Genomic DNA, 23,157 nt, shown 5'->3' with positions numbered 1-23,157 from the left:
TTGAGTATGAAATAGTGCATCTGCAGTGTTGTTTTTATATAATTGTTGATGTGTTTGATCCTACTTGTTGTGACTTCACGTTGCTGATCTTAAAAGGGACTCAGCCGTCAGAGAGAAATACACTATAATCTTTTTGCTTGTCAGAAGACTCGATTGATGTGACATCTTTACTGTTACATTGTTACAGTGTTGTACTGTCGGTATTACGTTGTTATTGTTGTGCTGTTACATTGTTATTGCAACTGTTACCTGATTACATTGTTGTTGTTGGTGCTGTAACATTGTTGCAGTATCAGAGTGATGGTGTTGTTGCTGTTACATTGTAAATGTTAAACTTACATTGTTATTGTTACACTGTACACTGTTAAGTTTCTTGTTATGGCTGTGTTGTTCCGGTATTAGATTGATGGTTCTGTTACACTGTTAATGTTACGTTCTTACATTGTTGCTGTTACTGTTACATTGTTACAGTATTAGAATGATGTAACATTATTAGTTACATTGTTGGTACTGCTACATTCCTAAATTGTTTTGCTACAGTTACATTATTGTTGTTTTTAAATGTTTACATTATTTTTTGTTACTGTGACATTGTTGCACTGTTACATTATTGGGGTGTTACTGTTACATTGTTACGGTATTAGAACGAGGTTACTTTGTTAGTTATACTCTCACATTGTTGGTACTGCTACGTTGTTACGCTGTATTTGTTACATAGTTCAATTATTTTGATTTTTAAATGTTTACATTATTTTTTGTTACTGTTACATTGTTGCACAGTAAAAAAAATGCTTAGAAACTTAACTGAACTTCTGATAGTGAGTTAACAGAATGAGAATCTATGTCTTATGTATGTCTGTTTACTTACTATTTGAAGTTCCATAAACTCAAAATATTAAGCAGCCCAGTTTTTAACTTTTTTGAGTGTAAACACCTTTTTTTATGGTGTTGTTGTTAGACGATTGTTGTTGTTAGTGTTACATGGTTGCATTATTGATCTCAGAAGGTTGTGAATGAAGGTGTTTGAAATGCTGAGGGCTGGTGAGGGTTAGTGAATCTGCTCCGAGATCAGTGCAGGATGACGAGAGCTAAATATGAAATGTGTGTGTGTGTGTGTGTGTGTGTGTGTGTGTGTGTGCAGGGCCGACAGTGTGGATCCAGAGTTACTCTGCTTTCCTGTGGGTGATTCTGTAGCAGCAATGCGAAGGGGGAGCACAGAGTCTGGCAGCCAGAGTGAGACACACACACATACATGCACATTAACCACACACACATTCTCACAAAAACCTCTTTCTAACATACACACAGCCACCCACCCACCCACACACACACACACACAAACACAAACACACATTCATTGCATTCATAAACTCTCACACACATACATTAACACACACTCGTATGAAGAACACACATGTTAGAACACGCTGAATTACACTGCACTACAATTTACTGCTTTACTGCTTTTTGTGAATGTAACTGTATCTGTGTAGTGGTCACTCATGGCCTTTTGACCCCCAGGCTCTCCGAGCTTCGGGCTGGAACAGGCGTACCATAAGACAGATCACTTTCTGTCGTCTTACCCATGGTTCCACGGTCCGATCTCCCGGGTCCGGGCCGCCCACCTGGTTCAGCACGCAGGGGTGGGAGGTCACGGGAACTTTCTGGTCAGACAGAGTGAGACGCGGAGGGGAGACTACGTCCTGACCTTTAACTACCAGGGCAGAGCCAAGGTAACCTTCATCATAGTTACCGTCACCATCACTGCAATCACCATGATCACCATCACTACTATCACTATCAACAGCATCATCATCAACATGATTATCACCATCATTACCAACACTTTCAAAATCACCATCATCAACATCCCCTCATCTAACATCACAAACATCATTTCCATCACTACAAGTCATCACCATGATCAAGATCACCACTGTCATCATCACCATTACAGTCATCACCACCACCGTCCTCATTATAATCTATCACTATAATCACATCACTATCATGATCATCATCACCACAAGCACCGTTATTACTATAATCACCATTATTATCATAATGATCACCATGATTGTGACCAACATCACCATCACACTCATCACCACCACTGTCTTCATCATAATCACATCACCATCACACTCATCAACGTAAGCACCGTTATTACTGTAACCACCATTACTCTAATCACATCATCACTACCATCATCCACCAACACCACACGGTAATCACTGTCATCATCACCATAATTCCCATTATCACATCTCTGTCATCACATTACCGTCACTACATAACCTCACCATCATCATCACCACCATCACCACCATTTTTTTGGTCACCATCATTATTATCCTCATTATCACAATAATAGCTATCATCACCATCATCGTTACAATCAACACCATCGGTATAATAATTATCACCATAACCAACATTGTGATCAGCTTCACCATCATCACTACGATCACATCACTTTTTATCATCACTTACATCACCATCATCACCCTTCATCACATCATCACCACTACCTTCATTATCACTATCACCATCATTTTCAGCATCACCATTATCAGCATTGTCTTCATCATCATCACCATCAAGAGATCACTAGATGTTTAGAATAATCTGCATATGGAATCACAATAATATTTGGAAATACAAGAGACAATATAATTAAAATGACAAGTTATATTAGATAAAAAAGTGTAGCGGAAGGTTTATTTTTGTTTGTTTGTGGAGTCAGTAAGGTTTACATGTACTTCTCTCTCTCTCTCTCTCTCTCTCTCTCTCTCTCTCTCTCTCCTTTCAGCACCTGCGTCTGTCTCTGACAGAGTGGGGTCAGTGTCGAGTCCAGCACCTCCGTTTCCGCTCCGTAGTGGACATGCTTGCTCACTTCCGCGTCTATCCAATCCCACTGGAGTGTGGGGCGGCGTGCGACGTCCTGCTGGCCAATTATGTCCTGGCCACTCCCACCCACTCAGGTGAGAACAGCTTGGTGTTTAAATGTTGTCATTAGAGGAGAAAGGAATGGAGTGACTGTGCTCAGCTAACACTGATGCTGCAGAGTTAAACCTGCTGACTTTGAGACTGAAAGGAACAAAGAGTTCTAAGCGCAGTTCAAACAGTTCAGCTGCTCTGTTTGCAACAACAGATGTTTGTGTCAGAATCTTCAAGCGAAACAAATGCAGGATCAGATTTTGACGAGCGTTTGGACAGGTGCGCGCTGTTACACGTGTACACAAACATGCAGATAAAGCTCGGCAGGATCTGTTTCCCTCTCAGCTTTGTGGTTAAGATGAGTTTTAGAGCTTCTGAGCAACCCGAGAGAAGGAAACACACACACATATACACTTATATGCTCACATGCACCTTCACACGTGCTCACACTCCTGCACAGGGTTCTCAGACTTACTGAAAAAGTCTATAAGTTGCAAATAGGCTTTAAAAAATGTGAAGTCCAAAAAAGTCTTAATTTTATATTGTATTAAATTGTAAGATGATGACTAAAGTTTAAAAGAGTGAGAGTCTGTTAATGTGATGTGTCATGCACACATCTCAAAGCATGTATATACATGTTTGATATTCAGTGTGGTTTAGTACATTCCATTTTTGAGTTTATTGTTTGCAGTAAAAATGTGATTATTTTACCTTTTTTTCCTTTTTGAAGACTTTACAGGTATTAAACAAGTACAGAATTTGACTAAATAATTATTGTTATATATATATATTATATATATATATATATATATATATATATATATATATATATATAGAAATTTTTATTTAGTCATATTCTGTACTTTTTAAATTCTTGTTAAGCCCTCAAAAAGGAATATATATATATATATATATATATATATATATATGTATATTGCTGCTGTCTAAAGAAAATCTCATATCTCCAAAACGGTAACTTTACAGGAGAAGGAAAAAACGTACTTAACTTTTAATGTAAGTCAATGAAACCAGACTTTTTTCCAGGTAATTTTGGTCCATTTTCCAGTAATTTGCAAGTTTCTTTTGGTCCATTCATCATGAAATTTACACACAATGTAAGGAATTACAGGCATTTTCAAATGATGTCAAAAACTGAAAAACAAAAATAGAGAAACGAGTTTTTCTTCCGATAACATATATATATATATATATATATATATATATACACATATTTATATATATATATTTCACAGCAGCTCTACACTTTTTAGCAGCTACAATATGAGCAGATTTGAGTTCGAAATCATTACTGAAGGACTCGGCACCTGAATATCTGTCACAAGCAGGCTTGCACAGCTGCTATAGCACTACTGTGAGCATAGTGCCTTTTAGGAATTAGCATTATTGCAGTGGAGTAAATCAGAAAGAATGGATCACGACTGAAGGGGTTGTTTACATTCAGATTGTCTGAATGGATCATCTTCGGCTGGATGTAAATCAGTCTTGTCTTAGCCAGCTCTTATTTTCACTACAGTGTTTCGGTGGTGCTGTAGTTCTTGGGCCCACAGAAGTCCAAAGTAATCAGCTTCTTGTCATTCATGCCGGCCTCACACCAAACGACTTTTCAAACGATTTCACTGTTGCAGACAAATATCCAGTGTCGGAATAAAATCATGAGAGTCTTGCTAGGGTCGGGTCGCACTCGCATCATCTCGATCCTTTAGTGTGAGCTGGTCAGGACGGCCGTCTCAGTCTTTTTCTCGTCTTGACGCTGCGACAAAGTCAACCATGTTTCATATTATCGTAAGTTTTAAGTCTTGGCTCATGCAAATAGTGACGTGCCAGGGGCGCGTGTGAGTGCTTGCAGGCGAGCACATTCGCGCGGCGCGATATAATAAGTAGAGAGAGAGAGAGGATGCATGTGCGAGAGCCTGAAATCTCTGTAAACACGGCAAATCTGCTCCCCTTCAATACAATAATCATATTAACTTAAAATGTAAACTGGCTGCTTTAATATTTCAGGTTCTCTGAGTGGAACAGTGATGTGGTTAAATGTGCAGAGGACTTTAAGAACGACACTATTGAAGAATCATCAATGGTTTTTTTTCCTTTTTTTTTCTTGCTTTCCATTACAGTGCTTTCTTATTTTGTTTGTTTTTTTATGGTTTAGTTCATAACACCTAATCAACAGCGCTGAATCTCTGCATGCTGTGTTGATGTGTAAATTTTTATATCAAATTAAAGAAGTAGCTGCACATTTTACAGGTTAATTAAAGACTCTGGGTGATGATCTGTCAGAGTAAACAGCTCTACAGTGAACTGAGCCCCAGATCTTTACACGCCCAGCCAGCGTGTCTTCCCATCTGTACCACTACAGAGTGGAAGGAAAAGGTTTATCTGCTTCTAAATTTCCACCAGGTGCATGATGGGAAATAATCTCAAAAATCGGTCTTGTAAACAGTGACACTGCAAGATTTCTCATCTTTGCAAAATCACAGTCTGTGACTAAAAAACGTGACACGGTCTTTAGATGTGAGAGGGAGTCAGACTTTAGTCTTTTCAAAGTCTTCTAGTATGGTTAGCATTAGTAAAATGACATGGTCGCCAAAACTGAACCCTTATTTTGAAGCCTGTTTTCTTTGAAAGAGAGGGAGGGCTCAGCCCCACCAGCCCACTTATACCAGCCACCTGTGCTGGCTATGATCAAAACCAGGCATCTGGGTGCATCCTATCAAAGTGTGCGGGGGGGTGGGGCTTATGATAGACACACCCATGCTCAAAAGACTGGGCTTCTCCTGATCAGTTATAAATTCTGGGCTGTGATTTTTGGGGTTTCAGGTGGTGAAAAAGCTCTGTTGGAGAACTTGTACTTATCTGAGCCAAACAAATCTGAGATCTCTCAACCAGAGAGATCAAATCTGAAAAATATGTCTGTTTTTATGCTCATAACACGCATGCATGTATGCTGTGCACAAACCGCAAACATCAGCATTAACAAGGCACACATTCAGGCACTCTTTATTTTTGCAGTAAATCGGTAAAATTGGTAAAATGTATTGTATTGAGACACAACCGTATTAAAATTTTAATTATGTGTATCATTACACCTCCATATGCACACACATCTGTATATCTAAACCACCTCATCCAGTCAGTGAGCCTGAAAAAAATCCACACCAGGTGGTTTTAATGAGCAGAAATTGCCCCCTGTGGGACAAGCAGAGTAATGCAGCTTATGAGGAAAAAGGAGGAAACACAGCTGAGGAAAGATGAGGTAGTTATTCCAGTAAAGTAATCTATTACAAATGACTAATTACTTCTCTCAAACTGTAATGGAATTAATTATTACTGGAAAAAGTAATATCACTACTTACTTCTGAGTTACTGTCTAAAACCCAAACACATCTGTACCAACGGTACAAACCCAACAGTCGTTTCAGCACTTTATTTACAAAGGAGCAGCCAATCACAGTAAACATCATTTAAAAGCTCTGTCAGTATGTGTATCTAGAAAATTGAGCTGTATACCCATGTCTACTCATCTACTGTGATGAAAGGATAAAGCAAAATAACAACAAAAACTGGGGATCAAAACTGTTTAAGAAGCTGCTGACTTGAAGGGACATTTGTATACAACTTTTAGGTATTTTGACAGTTTTCTGCAAAGATTTCCAATTTCGATAAATTCATTACCGTGAATACAGCAAGCACTACAATGTGGCTTTATTTTATTCATTGTTTTTATATCTATGAATGACAGTTTCTTTATAACACATCACGGCTATCAGAATTACAATTAATATGATAGTGTTTTTGTTTTTGTTCGTTTGTTCAATGACTTTTCTCTATATTTTCTGTTGTTCTCTTTTAACATATTAATATACACCGATCAGGCATAACATTATGACCACCTCCTTGTTTCTACACTCATTGTCCATTTTATCAGCTCCTCTTACTATATAGGTGCACTTTGTAGTTCTACAGTTACAGACTGTAGTCCATCTGTTTCTCTGCACACTTTGTTAGCCCCCTTTTACGCTGTTCTTCAGTGGTCAGGACCCCCATGGACCCCCACAGAGCAGGTACTATTAGGGTGGTGGATCATTCTCAGCACTGCAGTAACACTGACATGGTGGTGGTGTGTTAGTGTGTGTTGCGCTGGTACGAGTGGATCAGACACAGCAGTGCTGCTGGAGTTTTTAAACACTGTAGAACTACAAAGTGCACCTATACAGTAAGTGGAGGGGATAAAATGGACAATGAGCATGGAAACAAGGAGGTGGTCATAATGTTATGCCTGATCGCTGTATACATTGCTATACAAGCTATATAAATATGTTTTTTTAACTGTCAAACCAAGTGTGTCTCCGGCCATCCATTCTGAAGCCTTGTTTAACTCTGCCGCCAGAGGAGTTACGGTGCATGCATGTCAGCGTTGCCCAGAGTGAAACATCAGTGTTCTACTCTGTTTCTGTCACTGTTTAAAACATGCACAACACTTGCTTTATTGTTGGATGCACTAAAGATAAAATGTGGATGATGTGTGACATATTGCAGTTTCTTATTCCAAAATGTAGTTGTGCCATGCACCCGTCCCCTGGGCCCCGATGATGACCGTGAGAGCCGGCAGGAAGGTGGGGCTGAACTCCCCCGTGAGGACAGCGAGTGGATGGCGTGATTCCCAAACCTTGCCTCTTGGGCACCGCATCCGGTCCTGCGGCCCTCATCAGGACCCAGGGGACGGGCGCATGGCACAGTAGTTTATGAGAATCAAATGGAATCAAAGTTTATGCATTTTAAGCTTTTTTAGCTCAAGTTCTTCATGTGACAAATACGCTGTTTTATTAGTGAAGAACATTTTTGTGTTGGCTTCAAAGAGTTAATATTATTATTATTACAGTGTGGTGCTCTCTTTCTTTTCCAGGTCATTGTTCTGCACTGGGTTCTCCAGTGCTGGTGCCTTTCTCTCGCTGCAGCTCGGAGCCCAGCTTGGCTCACTGTGGCCTGGATCTGTTTCCTCCTACGCCTCCTTCCAGCGCCCCCCCAACTGGGGCCTCCAACACTCCTCTGCACCACCAGCCACTGCCAGACCGCCCAGGCCCCTCCCCCGACCGTATAGGCCCCGCCCCCCTCCGCCGTAGCGAGTCTGTGGGCCGCCGGACTCTCCTCCGCCACCCCAACCCCCTCCCCCCTCTTCTCCACAACCGCGACTCAGATTATGAACTGGAGCCACCAGACAGGGGGCGCAAGAGAGCCATCGACAATCAGTATATGTTCTTCTGAGGGAGAGGGCAATGAAGAAAGCAGCCAGAGCACAGGACGTCCGATTTGGGGACAGAGAGCTCTCCAGGGTGCTCCTCCAGTAGGGGGCGCAAGAGAAGCCAGCAGATACCCAGAATTCTGTGGTGCAGGGAGATGAAGGAGAGAGGGGCCGTATGTCAATTTGTTCTTAAAGTCTTCCGCTAATCACTATTTGTGGGGGTCTGTGTGAAAGGCCCATTGTTGCAAAGGTGGAAGTGGTCCAAAAGGCCCTCCTTGAGCAAAGCTGCAATGGTGCAGGCTCGAAAAGCCAGGCTCCCACTTTCCTGTTCCATTATTCATTGCTCCTGGAGTGTCATTTTATGTGGAAGGTCACTCAAGAGTGACGTGGGAATGGGGCAGATTGATAAAGGTCCAGGGAACCGAATGAGTGTTTCTGTGAGCAAGCCAACGTGCCAGATACACTCTTCCTCTTGCGTTAGTGAGAGGTCTGACAATCATATCCTCCTTGAATGTATTTTAAATTTTTTGTCACTATTAAGTAGAGAGGCGTGGTGGACAGGAGACAGCATCCCCAGAGTAAAGCCTTTCCATTCTGGTCAACAAACACTGAAAACCTTTGGTGATTGTTGGGACTCTGTAGAGCAGGGGTACCCAGCTCCATTCCTGGAGATCTACCATCAAAAAGAGATTAGTTCCCTCACATTTGATATTCAGATGATCCTGAAGACCATGATTGGTGTTGAATTAGGTTAGGTTGGATCTAAGGACAGCAGATCTTCAGGACCAGAATTGGGCATCCTCACTCTAGAGCATTGCTTCCCAATGCAGATCTCAGGGCCCACTAGACCTGAGATCTTCAAATCCATACCTTGAATCCAGTTTCCAGTCCTGGGTTTTTCAGCAATGGTAGGTATGACACTAGATGGGCAATTTGTAACATCAACAGGTCAGTTAGGTACTAGTAATTAATACTGGACCGGAAACTGGTTTCAAGATCCATATTTAAAAACCTCTGCACTAGAGGGTCTATGTTAGTCTCCTTAATAGCTTGGTTGTGTACAAATTTGGACTGTCTAGTTGGCTCCAAGGACTAGGTTGAGAACCACTGCTCTACAATGTTATTCCCCCATTCACAGTGGTTCACTGGGCTTGTCAGAACTTTCCAAAGTCAACATTAGCAGTTGATGCCATTTGTAGGTATTCATCTGACACTAGTGGCACAGTTACTAGTGAGAATATGATGTATGAGGCAGGGACAGCAAGAATCAGAGTCCCAGACCTCAGCAACCCACAGCCACTTCATATTTCCCTTGTGTTCCAGCCCCCTGACTCAGGTGATCGAGGGCTCAAGAGCAACATCTACCTGACCTGGGTGCGCTGGGACCTGGAATAGAACCCAAGCATAGATTGGGGATGTGGCCAAGGATGTGATCTCTGTTGTGACGTGTCAGATGGGGGGATAACTGAATGGATTTTGAATGTTGGACTTGGGAAGGAAAAGGGTCTCATTTATGAAATTTGTTCGGAATGCATAAATTCGCAAATTCTATTTATTTTCACTAGAATATACTATCATTTTCCACAGTGGTTACTGTGAGGACAAATCTGTAATCTTAGTCTTGTCGTGGAAGTTTATTTGCTTGCACTCCCTGGTTCTTCACATTTTTTGATGTATGCATCAAAAGCATGAAGAACAAAGAGGAGGGTTCTTGAGTGGCACAACGGTATAAGCATTGGCGTAATCATCTGGAAACTTGTGAGTCCGATCCCCTGAGATGCCATAGCCATCCGTTACTGCGAGTCCAAGAGAGCATGATTGGCCTCGCTTGCTCGGGGTGGGTAGGACTATCCTCCCTCTTCCCCGGGCATTCAGTGCAATGCTAGCCAACATGGGTGATGTTAGCAGTTAGGCAATTTGAAAAGATGTGGTGGCACTTAATGTTGGTAGCATTGCATGATAGAGGGAGACTTAGTTAGTGGCTGGGATTAAAGTATCGATATTCATGAGCTTCCTTTGATGTTGTCCAAATATAAATCACAGAATCTGTAGAACCAGGGATTGCCTGCAAATATCTTTAGATCTCACAAGCTTGTGTACAAATAACAGCTTGTTTACACCATTTTTGACAAAACAGAGTTTCATTATAAGATCAGATCCATGGAATTTAGGATCAAATGCATACTCGCAAACCTTTTATAAATGAGATCCAAGGCCTCTTAAACCATGACAGTGTTTAACCCACTTACGCTCACCCACACATTCAGAATGTGCATTTTAACTCCAGCTTAGATAAAGAGATTGTGCCAGCATGCATTGTAATTGGGTAAGCTAATATTTGTTGCCTTAGACAACAACCAAAGACTCATAGGCCAGTAGATGCGATCTGGTAATGTCGATGAATCTGGCAGATAGTAGGAGTCCTGTGGTTGGTGGACTGTCAAACTTGAGACAGTTATAATAGTATAAAGTGCTAAACTTATATTGAAGGACTATTAGCATGTGCCTTAGAGAACTCGGTGAACAAAGATCATGGCCAAAGATTTTTTAGTTCAGCCTAATAATATCTGACTGTTGTTCACAGGTAAGCTGAGGTAACGCATTCGCAGTTTTTTGTGTTTGAAGTGTTTGAGTTGTTTGGTGATTCAGACCAAAAGCTGTTGCTTTTCTACCACATACGTGCACAAAGAACAGTCTAAGTAAGACATCCTGAATTGTTGCTCTCAGCTCTGAAATCACAAAATGCAGAATTAAACCAAAAAAGCGATCAGGTCTGACTCAGTCTTAAAGCTAGTATTAGATAGAGTATTTCTTAGCATTGTTAGTCAATCCAGTGCTCTAGTTTCCATCGTGTGGATTAGCAAAGCACTACAGTTGCAACCGAGTGTGACAGCTAACAGATTTCAGGTTCAGTTCAGGTGAGGAGATCCGAAAGGTCAAATCAGATGAAGATGAAGTCCAGTGACACATCGGGAATGAATTGATAGATGGTCTTGCTAACAGCTACCTTGTCTTAAACGTTAGCTTTCCAGAAAGCTAAGAGAAGATCTGAAATATCGAATCAGTTATAGAAAGGTTTTCCGGTGACACATCAGAAATAAAGGTAAAGATGGCTTTCTTGTTGTTCTTGTAGGTTAGCCACATTTTCAATCTGGCTAACTTTGCCTTTAACGAGAAGGGGACAGCAGCGCCCCTTCTGGGATAGAGTGCAAAAGAAATTTGACCTGTACAAGATCATTTGAATACAGTCTTGACTTAATATTATATTTCTTGCATAATCAGAGTCTGCGATCAAAAGTCACAAATCACAATGGTTTAGCTAATCAGCCCTGCGAAAGAAAAGCAACGGTATCTTGCAGACCCTCACGCTCCTCAACCTGCTTTTCTCACCGAATTGTGGGAGCAGTGTCTCGAAAGGCATTGTGGTGCAGAGATCATCATATGAGTTTCCCTGAATCGGGTCACTGCGATGCTTTTCAGAACCGGTTCCCCTGCTGCCTAGCACATGGTTTCTTCTTGGATATTTTCAGTCATCAATTTTTCTTGCCGTAGTTATCACAGGACGCATTTATACCCCTCTCAGTTGCATTAATTGACATTTTACGTTTTTATACAGTGAAGCAATAAGTTTTTATATTCTGTTTGAATGGAAGTGCCAACTGTATCCACGATTCACTACCTCGCAATGCATTGTGGACTGTGCGTTCTAGGTGGACTGTTTTCTGATTGGACGGTGATGGGGAGAGGGGTGGGAATCAGTCAATTCTCTTGTTGGAGTTTTTCCAGATTAAATAATTCCTTAAATTGTCGTGCTGCTTTGCAATTGACCCTGAATGTCTAATGTAATTGTAAAACACTTGTTTTATGCACAAACAATAGATAATTTGTACAGCTGATTTGATTTGTATGTATGTATACAGATTGAATTTCAACACGCCTGACAGAGAACAACAGCATAGGGAGACGCCCGCAACGTTTTGCCAATAATATTTAATACCCCTGAAGTTCTCGGTCTGGACTTTTAAGACCCTTTCAGGAGTCCACATTCTTGTTCTGTCCCCAAAATCCTGACATACCTCAGCCGATTGATCTAGGTCTGCTTCAGGGGTGCTATGAGCTGGAACAAGGCCTGGGAGACAAAACAGTCATGATAATTATCTAAATCAAACATTTTTTGTATCTTGATAAAAGGTTTTTGAGGTATTTTTGTTACAGTAATTATGCGGTGCTGTTCCTCAATTCGGCGTTAGCAATAAAAGCTTGAACTTTGGTACTTCAGTACACTAGGTGGCGATGTAACCAGCAGGACTGTTAGCTAGTCGAGTAATCCAGCTAACTAATTTTATATATTCTATGATATATGTAAAATATTTATTTCATATCTACTCTTGTATATATAGTTAGCTATTTTTGTATATTACATAAAAAATAGCTTTTATGTTTTTCATTGTTAAAGATAATATTCAGAGGTTAGCAAACTATTTTAATATATTTTTATATACATTCTTATATGTGACTAGCCAGCTAATTTTGTATGTTACACAAGAATTAGCCTTTTTTTATTGTTCACAGTAATATTCAGACTTTTGGCATCAGGATATGTATGCAATAATTATCAGTATCAAATATATGGAAAAATCTCTTGCAATCAGATGTTTGGCGTTAGCGTCCAGCCCTAGCGGGAACAGAACGAAGATGTGCTGAGGGCTCCTAGACGACTGGACTGAAAACTTCTGCTGTAGGTCAGACACAGCGCTTTTGCTGTTCCTGGGCCAGTTTTCACTGGTTTGGCACACAGACTGGGACAGACCTCAGATCAGTGAGGGTGGTCTGGGTGGTCTGAGCTGGATGAGGAAAAACAAGCACATTAGCTTTATTCACACAGTGGCCATTTTGCCCGTTACTTAACACTCAGGGTGCAAAATTCAGTTTAACTACTATGTCTTACTGCTGTCCAAAACGTTTCCCATATCACAATCAGAATCATGTTTATTAGCCATATACATATAAAAAATCGGACAAACTTTACTATTGTTGCCAATGTTATGTCAATAACCTGAAAGCTAGCAGGCTAACTCAGCTAACCTGGCTAACTTAGTCTGGCTACAGCACTTTAAGTGCACGGTCTTAAAGTCAGTATGTTAGCTAGCTAAATTAGTCCAACTACAACCTTTTAAGTGCAGCCGGTCTTACCGACAACAGTCTTGCTAGCTAACATTAACAAAAATTAGCACAGACCAGCATAGCTGTTCACCACGCTGGTCTAATTTTGGTTTCCCAGCTAAACCAGCACTAGACCAGAATAAATAAGCTGTTTTTGTCAGCAGGGATAGCTAACTTAGTCTAACTGCAGCATTTTTAGTACAAAAATTTCGCTAGCTAACCTAGCAGACTTCTGATTAGTGTTTTAATGCACTGGGTCTTACCACCAACAAGTTAGCTACCTAACCTGGCTAACTTTGTTGTGTACACCATATTTTTTTACCTAGCCTGGCTAATTCAGTCTAACTAAAGCATTTTAAGAACACTGGGTCTAGCTAGCCTAGCTACACTAGCTCACTTGGCCTAATTATGGTCTTTTAAGTGCACCAGGCCTTCAACAAGTTAGCTAGCCTAGCTAGCTTAGTTATGACTCATCTTTATGGTTAGCTGTTTATATATATTTTTATATGCATTCTTATATATAGTTAGCCAGCTACACAAGAATTTGCCTGTTTAGCTAACTAACCTAGCTAGCTAAGTTATGCTTTATCTTCATGGTTGTAGCTTTAACCTTCAGCCCAGGTGCTGACCAATTTCTCACCACGTATGTGACGTAATGAGCTGAATGACCAGCGTGTGAATAAGCTGAATGGTTGCGGCGTCTCCTGTGTCTTCAGATGCTTTAGTGCTGTTTGTCCTGTCAGATGATCAGCCAATGAATGTATGTGAATGGAGAGAGTCTATACAGATGTTTTTGTTTTTCGGTAAAGTGGGTGGGGGTAAGTGATTATGCTGGTGAGTGATTGGACTCTTAAGCCGAACCCCGTCTCTGGACTTAACCCGATCATGACCCTGACCGTGCTGACGCAGAGACGTGCACCAAAAGACGTTTTTTGTGGGTAAGAAGTCTGTCTAGACTGTCTCCTGTCCCAATACTGTTGATGAGTTTGATGTTACTTTTTTTTTAGCACTGTAAACCCACATGCTTCATCCCTCGCTAGTTTAGCACTCTCCCAACCGCTTTGATTTCAGATGTATTTCCTGTTACTTTCCATGTAGCTAAATGCATATTAAATTATATCAACTGTATATTTGACCTTTTCTGTTTTGTTTTTTTTTTAGAAAAAATAATAAAATTATTGTTAAAATCTTTTCAGCACAACTGCGAGTCTTGATTTCTAACCAAAAAAAAAATGAAGGACCAGCAAAGTATGGTGGCGGCAGCGTTTAGTTGAATTGGTCACTGAAATCGAATGTGACCAAGAGTGCAGTTCCAGGATCAGCTCGGATTAACAGTAGTAATTGGGACGTAGACCTGATTCCAGCTCTCTGAGGACGGAGCCAGGAGCACTAAGGGTGCGTATGAGTAATGCAGGTTTAACACTGTGTAGATACGGTAAACTTAAGTTTATTGTTTTCTGGAAATGCGTCTTGTAAATGGAGAGATCACAGGCCAGCGGAGAAACGTTAACAGACCCACCACAGTTAGATCTGACTGAAAACACAGTGGATGTGTTTAAGTTCCACTGTTCTCTATCAGTGTAGCATAAAATTAAACATTAAAAGAACATTGTATGATTACGGAAAACAAGTACAAGGAAAAAGATGCATACACACACTCACACTCACACACACACACACACATACATATATATATATATATATATATATAATCTTGCACAAAAACTCTGTTTTTTGTCATTTTTTACTTCTTTGCATAATTATTCAGTTACTCTTTGTATTGTGTTAAATTTTATAGTGTACGGACCAACAGAAATGGTCCAGAATGACTTGGAAAAAACTCTGGTTCCATTGACTTCCATTACAAGCTAAGAATGTTTTTTCCTTCTCCTGTAAAGTCAACATTTCAGAGATACATATCTCCATATATATACAAGCAGCACTGCACAAAGCCCCGACAACTAACTCTACTCTCAGCTGTGTCAGTGTTCAGTGAGTCACTCTTTACCTTTATTCCAGCTTCCATTCTTTTCAGGAGACTCACTTTCAGTTCCTCAAAGAATCTGCAGACACTCCTCCAAAGTTCAGTGTTAGAAGTTGGTTGATCATTTTCTGTGTCTCACCATCCCAATAAACCAGATTACTACAAAAATAGGTCGTAGTTTGTATAATAATGTGCTTCCTGGAGGTGAGGTTTGTTTAATGATTGAACATGAACATACATAAAATCACTACTTTATTGAAGGTTATTTGAGAATGTTGGAAAATGTAAACTAAGCAGAGTTAGACTTATGGCACGCACTTGGAGCCAAAACATCTGATAAGCAACCGCCTGGACGCATAAAAATATCACGTGTCCACACGTCAACAAATTTGTGTTCAGGCATCTTGACGTCTTATGTCCCATCAGTTAAGCTGTATGTGAATACATCTGCATTTTAATAAGGGGCGTGGCAACACCTGATGAGATGCCATGTATGTTATTCCATATTTATGAGGTGCTTACATGTGTCATACCTTTCTAATCTGCATATCACTGTTGTCGGAACAAAACCTCATATCTCCAAAATGAGAACTTTACAGGAGAACCAAAAAACATACTTCACTTTTGATGTAAGTCAATGGAACCAGACATTTTTCCAAGTCATTTCGGGCCATTTCTTTTGGTCCATTCATCATGAAATTTACACACAATGTAAAGAGCAACAGGCATTTTCAAATTATGTCAAAAACTGAAAAACGTCAAAAATGCAGATACGAGGTTTTGTTCCGACAGCAGCGATATGATAATACGTACACTCTTACATTTTTGGTGCTATATAGAACCATAAACAGCACATTCACCATCTGAAGAACCAATTCACCATGCAAAGAACATGCTAACGTTTCTATATTGAGCTCATGGATCTAAACAGAACCACTCCCTTTACCTAAGAACCCTTAAGGAACCATCTTTATTAATGGTGCAGGATTCTCAAAACTGACAGCCTATTTCGCCGTTTTGGCCCCGAACGCGTGCCATACAGACTCGTTCTGCACTTGAGGCCGTCTGCGTTTGCGTGGAGGTGATGTCACGCTGCCCCACGTCACGGCCGTTGCGTCATCGCCTCGCGGAAATACACGGAGGCTCTCGGTTTCGCTCGTTGAGGATTCAGGAGGTGAAAATGAGTGAACGGTGAGGGAGGAGAGGAGAAAACAGACTGCAGCGCCTCATCACAGCCGGGCTCGGTGGTGTGAGTTTACCGTGTGAGATCCCGCGGCGTCGGCGAGGCGTGTCGGTGCCGGTCGGAAAGCCTGACTGACTGAGTCGCAGAGTGTTTTTCTGGGTCGGTTTCGGGTCTGTGGACATGTCCCTGTTCCAGTCTGCGCTGGATTTCCTGGCCGCTGCGGGGGCCGGGGGCGCCGGGTCCGCCGGAGCCGCCAGCCGGGACCAGAACGACTTCGTGGGGCAGATAGTGGAGCTCGGGGACACCAAGCTGCGGATCAGACGGGTCATCGCGGAAGGTAGAGTCACGATTCATTCAAAAATGATGACTAACATTAATGAAAACACGAGCCTGACGACGGACTGACAGCCTAAAACTAAACAAGACGATGTTAGCTTCCTATTTGCGCACCTTCTTGTCCGAATTCTCCCGTTCCACCTTACATGATGCAGTAGTTACATTCAGGCGCCCAGCGGGACCGTTTAAGGTGGAACGGAAAAATTCGAAGAAGAAGCTGAATTCAGCTAACGACACCGGCACATCACCCGATTAAAACAGCAAATTACGGCTTCTGGGTTGAATTCAGAAGCTCGTCAAAACACTAAAAGAGCTTTTAGACCATATTAAACTGACGTTAGCTTTAGCAGCCACCGGCTAACTGGCTAAACTAGCCTTAGCAACGTCTGTTGTCGTTCGTTAGCTTCCTGTCTTAGCCTTAGCCTTAGCCTTAGCCTTAGCCTTAGCTTAGCCTCAGCTCACTGCTGGTGGCAGTTTATTCCGATTATCCGTCAGTGTGAGTATTTTAGTATTTAAGTATTCAGAACATGACGGTAAATGATGATTTTACACACTCTGTTAACGTGAATATCGCATTTATTTAGTAAACCGCTCAGAGCTTTTGCTGTCGAGCAGGTTAGCCGGTGTTGATGATGAAACATGACATAACATCAGTTCTGCCTCACGGAGTTAACGTACTAACTTAACTGGGGGCCTGGAGGGGCTGAACATCATCTATACTAGCTTTTCGACTCTGTTAGGAAGGGCAGGTGGATCATCTGGGCCTGTCAGCCCCGTCACCTTTCCACCTGCATATCTGATGGGGTTTGATGTTTATCACTGTTTCCCAAAACCGGATTCTGGAATAAGAAGGAAGCTGCACTTTTGATAAAATCAGCACCTGATTAATTTTCATTCTTAACTGAATTGTTATGCCATTATTTTGAGACGTTAAGTAATTATTTTGAGATGCTACATTATTTTTAAATACTGTCTCATCATTTTGAGATACTAATAGTTATTTTGAGACTTTTTGACCTTTTTATTGTTTTGAGATGCAAAGTCATTATTTTGAGATACTATCTTGTTATTTTGAGATGCTAAGTCATTATTTTGAGATACTATCTTGACGTTTTCAGACGCTGTCATTATTTTGAGATACTACTCATTATTTTGAGGTACTATTTGTTATTTTGAGAATATCTCATTTTGAGACACTCGTTATTTTGAACACAAACACAAAGTTGTTGTTTTGAGATGACAAGTCTATTTTGAGGTACTGTCTCGTTATTTTGAGACACTAAGTCATTATTTTGCGATGTTTTTTCATTATTTTCAGAAATGTTCTTGTTGTTTTGAGAAACTTTCTCATTTTTTAAAAACTTTCCAACTATTTTCAGAAACTTTATTGTTTATATTAAATATATGCTTACATTTATTTGTATTTTTATTTCAAAATAATGAGAAAGCATATAACATTATTATTATTTTGAGAATATTATCTCAAAAAAATGACCTTGCATTTCAAAAAATGAGAGTATCTCAAAATAATGGCATAGCCATTTACTTAATAACAAAAAATAATAATCAGGTGCTGGATTTTTTGTATTTTAAGTGGCTGGAATGGGCTTCCATGCTATCTTGTGTCTTCCTGCTCTGAGAGGCTCTTTAAACTCTCTTTTTAAAGTCTCCGTCCTGCTCCGGGTGTGACTTTGCACTGTGTATGTTAATGTGCTGCTGCTCTTACCCTCCTGTTTAACTCTGCGTAAGCTGTGTACACAGTGCGCTCGGTCCTCTCCTCTCAGTGCGGCCATATGTGGAGCTGTTCAGATCACAGTAAAGAGAATGAGAGGAATACGTGTCCAGATCCGGGGTTTATGTGGCCGGTACAGTCCAGAACCACTGATGAATAAAGCTTAGCTTTGACATTTAAAAGGCCTGTATAATGAACACCTGAGCCCACTTTACTGTAAAGGTTTGGACACGCGGTGTGTTGTTGACATTTGTGTGTTTAACTACATTAATAACGTTGCTATATAGAACCTATTTTGAAGTCATTGTTTTGTTTTTTGGTGGATGTCTTAAAAACCAGCATATTTACATTCATCGATCAGGCATAACTTTATGACCACCTCCTTGTTTCTACGCTCGTTGTCCATTTTATCAGCTCCACTTACTATATAGGTGCACTTTGTAGTTCTACAGTTACAGACTGTAGTCCATCTGTTTCTCTGCAAATTTTGTTAGCCCCCTTTTACGCTGTTCTTCAGTGGTCAGGACCCCCATGGACCCCCACAGAGCAGGTACTATTAGGGTGGTGGATCATTCTCAGCACTGCAGTAACACTGACATGGTGGTGATGTGTTAGTGTGTGTTGTGCTGGTACGAGTGGATCAGACACAGCAGTGCTGCTGGGCTTTTTAAACCCTGTGTCCACTCACTGTCCACTCTATTAGACACTCCTACCTTGTCAGTCCACCTTTTAGATGTAAAGTCAGAGACGATAGCTCATCTGCTGCTGCACAGTTTGTGTTGGTCATCCTCTAGTCCTTCATCAGTGGTCACAGGACGCTGCCCACAGGATGCTGGACACTGAAGAACAGGGTAAAAGGGGGCTAACAAAGTATCAGAGAAACAGATGGACTACAGTCTGTAACTGTAGAACTACAAAGTGCACCTATATAGTAAGTGGAGCTGATAAAATGGACAATGAGCATAGAAACAAGGAGGTGGTCATAATGTTATGCCTGATTAGCGCATATCTGCCTATTCAGCCTACAGCTGTTTGGCTCCACCCACTCACAATGACGTTATAAGTGTTCCTTAAGTGCTCCGTTATAAGTGCAGGAGTGTTTCTGCCTGGCCTGCTTTGTGAAGGAGGCGGAGTATAGCGCAGCCAATTAGAATAGAGCTCTTTAACCTATTCGTCTTATTTATGTGTATCAGTCTTAAAGACACAGTAACATAAACACTGGAAAATGGGTATGTACCAGTTAGTTATGGCTGTTTTTGTAGGATACTTGCCTTAAACGTCACTAAAGTCTTTACTTTTTTAAATTCCAGTCAAACTGTAACGTCTTTTAAATTCTCTCATGTTCCTTTTGGTACCTTTGACCAGTGTCGTGGACAGTCAGCTCAGTTTCAGTTCTTTTACCCTTGACTTTACCCGTGCTGTAATTGGGCAACAGTTTCCTGTTGGCCTGTCTGGGTTCAGTCTCTGCTGGCCGTGGCTTCTACGATTCTGTGAGGCTTTAAAGCGATAATTTGGCGAAAAAAATCCAATTTGCAATTTACTCCCCAAAGTTTGCTGACTATTATTTGAAAGAACGCCAACATCACCATTCAGAGCAGATTGGAGAAGGTTGGAGATGAGAAGTGAGGCCAAAATATAACATCACAATACACGACATACATACATACATACATACATACATACATACATCATGTAAACCGCTTATCCTTCTGGGTCGCGGTGGGGTGCTGGAGCCTATCCCAGCTGTCATTGGGCAGAAGGCAGGATACACCCTGGACAGCTCGCCAGTCCATCGCAGGGCAGACAGACAGACATACATATACAATCACACACACATTCACACCTAGGGGCAATTTAGCATGTCCAATCAGCCTGACTGCATGTTTTTGGACTGTGGGAGGAAACCGGAGTACCCGGAGGAAACCCACGCAGACACGGGGAGAACAGGCAAACTCCACACAGAAATGACCCTGGCCGCCCGGCCGGGAACCAAACTCAGGCCATTCTTGCTGTGAGGCGACAGCGCTACCCACTGTGCAACCGTGCCGCCCCTACACGACATATACGTGGGTTTTATTGATTTATTTATATTTATATTTATTAATTTATTTTGGAAGCAGAAACGGACTATTAGTATTATTTTCGTTCAGTGTGTTAAAAACAAACCATTGAATCAAATGGTCTTTGTCATTTGTCAGTGTAATGTAAATATAATATATTGGAACAAAATGTGGCTCTTCATGCCCCAAACACACGACAGCAGTACATTACACAGTACAGTACAGTACATGACACAGTGAAAAGAGTGCAGAATATACAGTCAATACGCAAGACAATAAATATACAAGAGTAAATAAGCAGGACGGTAAATATACAAGAGTAAATATGCAGGACGGTAAATATCCAGGACAGTAAATATACAAGACAAATATAAAGGACAGTAAATACACCAGACAATAAATAGACAACCAAACAGTCGATTCGATTGAGAAACATAAACACTATATGTGAAGGAGGAGTAGAAGGAAAAAAAACAAACAGCTTATAACAGTTCATAAAATAAACGAATAAAATGAGATGATGTCATAATCTGCTGCCGTCCAATCAGCTGCTTATTACTGTGTAGTTTACACTCTACACTGGGCGCTATTGTTGTTTACAGACTCTCTGTAATTGGTCTAAATCTGTCGGATGATAAAGGTGGTTGTTGTTCTAGATCATGCCAGGAGGTGCTGTTTGTCCAGAGACCCACCAAATATCTTCTGAAGTGAAGCTTTCGCTCCATTTAATTTAGTGTTGCTGTTCTTTTAATCCACATGCATAGGCCTGCAGTGGCCAGTATTCCTGTGGAGTAATGACAGCTCTAGGATGTGATCCATTCAGCTCTAACTTTCAGTATGAACCAAGGCTTTGTTAGCCGGTGATTGGTAAATTAAAAAAGTTCAACCAAAGTCTGTAAATAAAATGTTGTGGCTGCACGTCCTTCTGATTTCCTGTATTTGGTCAAGAGACCAACCTGGACATGGTCAGTTGGTAACCTGCACACCGAGACAGAACGAATAAAGCTTCTTTTTGGTTTCTTTTCAGTTTGGCCCCTCATCATTTTCTGCTAGCGCTACATTTTCACGAAAAATTGTGCTGTTTAAATTTAACCAATAGCTAGTCTAGACTAGGCTCTGGCTTAAAACCACCTTCTGGAGTGCAGCTAAATATTTTGGATAAAACTCTCAAACTTGCAAGCGACTGGACTAGCCTGTCTCACCATGTGAGAACACCGTATAAATGTTGTGCAGTATGACCCAAATTTTCCCTCATTTGTCCAGCAAACTAAACCATTCCCAGACACCAAGACCAGCACTGGAAATTCCTTGTGGAAACTTTGATATGACTACATGAATATTTGTATTTATATTTGTTGTGATCCGTGTTGTCAGCTAGGTGAGCTAGATCTGTGCTCTGATAACGTTTTAGCGCAACGATCACAGGAAGGTCATCAGGAAATAATCAGATGTGAGTGTTTTGTATGTGTTTCTGGTTGCATGTCGCTCACTGCAAGCAGCAAAAAATAAACTCGAAGCTTTCAGTACAGCAGCTGCACTTCACTCCTACGGTCGCTCTAGCTGCAGTTTGCGAGTGGCCGGTACAAAAGGCCAGGTTTAGGAAGCAGAAGCAGTGCAGAAACAGAGTGGTACCTGCTTCTGATCCAAAACGTCCTTCATTCTGCTGTGCTTTCTTGGCGAACAAGCTAAATATGCACTGATCCAGCTACAGCACACAGTTTGTAAACCAGTGTTCCAGACGTACTGATAATACCAATCAAATACTCAAAAGAATATTGTGACTGAATTTGCCGCAGTAATTACTTCACAATATCGTCCAGCCCTGAAGCTGACCTTCACTTGAAATGCTTATGAATACTCTGCCTGATGTCTGAGACATTGTTTATGGTAGTTTTGTGATAAAGTTTTGGTCTAAAATGTATTTTAATCAATTTATTTTAATCCATTCATGGTGGAGGGATACAAGAAGGGTATTGTAAGGTAAAATCATCCCCAAAGAAAACAGATATTTTCAGATTGGCCACTATTTCATCATCATCAGCATTACACAGGATATATACGGTCAGAGGACTCGGAGGTTCACTGGTCGTTCTGGATAGTAAATAATGTCTATATCTGTGTTGTAGTCATGGCGACCCCTGGTTCCTATCACCACCACTGTAAAGAAATATGAACCATTTCACACCAAACCACTCTGAATCACTCTGTTTACATCTCACACACTGAATTAAACAGAAATTTTGAAAAATCGGTGGAGTTCCCCTTCAGGACTGTATGCAAATGCTCTGTTCTGATTGTCTTGTATTGTGGCTCACTCAAAAAGCAGCCTGGGCTGAAACGGTGGGCTAACGTGCTGTAGGCTGAATAGGTGGACAAGCTGGTTTTTGTGACATCACAAAAACGAATGAATTAAAATGGGCTGCTTTACAGCTTAGTTTCCATATATGGCCTATATGGACTGGGTGAGTTTAAGCTTTAACGCTTTTATTGAACTCTTTT

The 23,157-nt window shown here is 41.0% G+C and overlaps 2 protein-coding genes across 6 annotated transcripts in view; both read left to right on the top strand.

The window, feature by feature from the left end:
- The window catches only part of sh2b3 (SH2B adaptor protein 3), a 67,887-nt gene extending 53,369 nt beyond the window's left edge, over positions 1–14,518 (top strand). The window contains exons 5-8 of the mRNA XM_036598183.1: positions 1,142–1,233; positions 1,522–1,733; positions 2,813–2,984; positions 7,865–14,518. Of these exons, the coding sequence (XP_036454076.1) occupies positions 1,142–1,233; positions 1,522–1,733; positions 2,813–2,984; positions 7,865–8,223 (835 nt within the window). The 3' untranslated portion in view covers positions 8,224–14,518. The remainder of the gene's footprint in view (positions 1–1,141; positions 1,234–1,521; positions 1,734–2,812; positions 2,985–7,864) is intronic.
- Positions 14,519–16,454: 1,936 nt separating this feature from the next.
- gak (cyclin G associated kinase) overlaps positions 16,455–23,157 on the top strand; it is a 45,444-nt gene continuing 38,741 nt past the window's right edge. For all 5 annotated transcript variants that reach the window (XM_036598252.1, XM_036598251.1, XM_036598249.1 and 2 more), the window contains exon 1: positions 16,455–16,867. In XM_036598252.1, the coding sequence (XP_036454145.1) occupies positions 16,711–16,867 (157 nt within the window). In that variant the 5' untranslated portion in view covers positions 16,455–16,710. The remainder of the gene's footprint in view (positions 16,868–23,157) is intronic.

This window comes from Colossoma macropomum, unplaced genomic scaffold, assembly GCF_904425465.1.
Source record: "Colossoma macropomum unplaced genomic scaffold, Colossoma_macropomum, whole genome shotgun sequence".
Lineage (NCBI taxonomy): Eukaryota > Metazoa > Chordata > Actinopteri > Characiformes > Serrasalmidae > Colossoma > Colossoma macropomum.
This window is presented reverse-complemented; position numbering and strand designations above follow the sequence as displayed.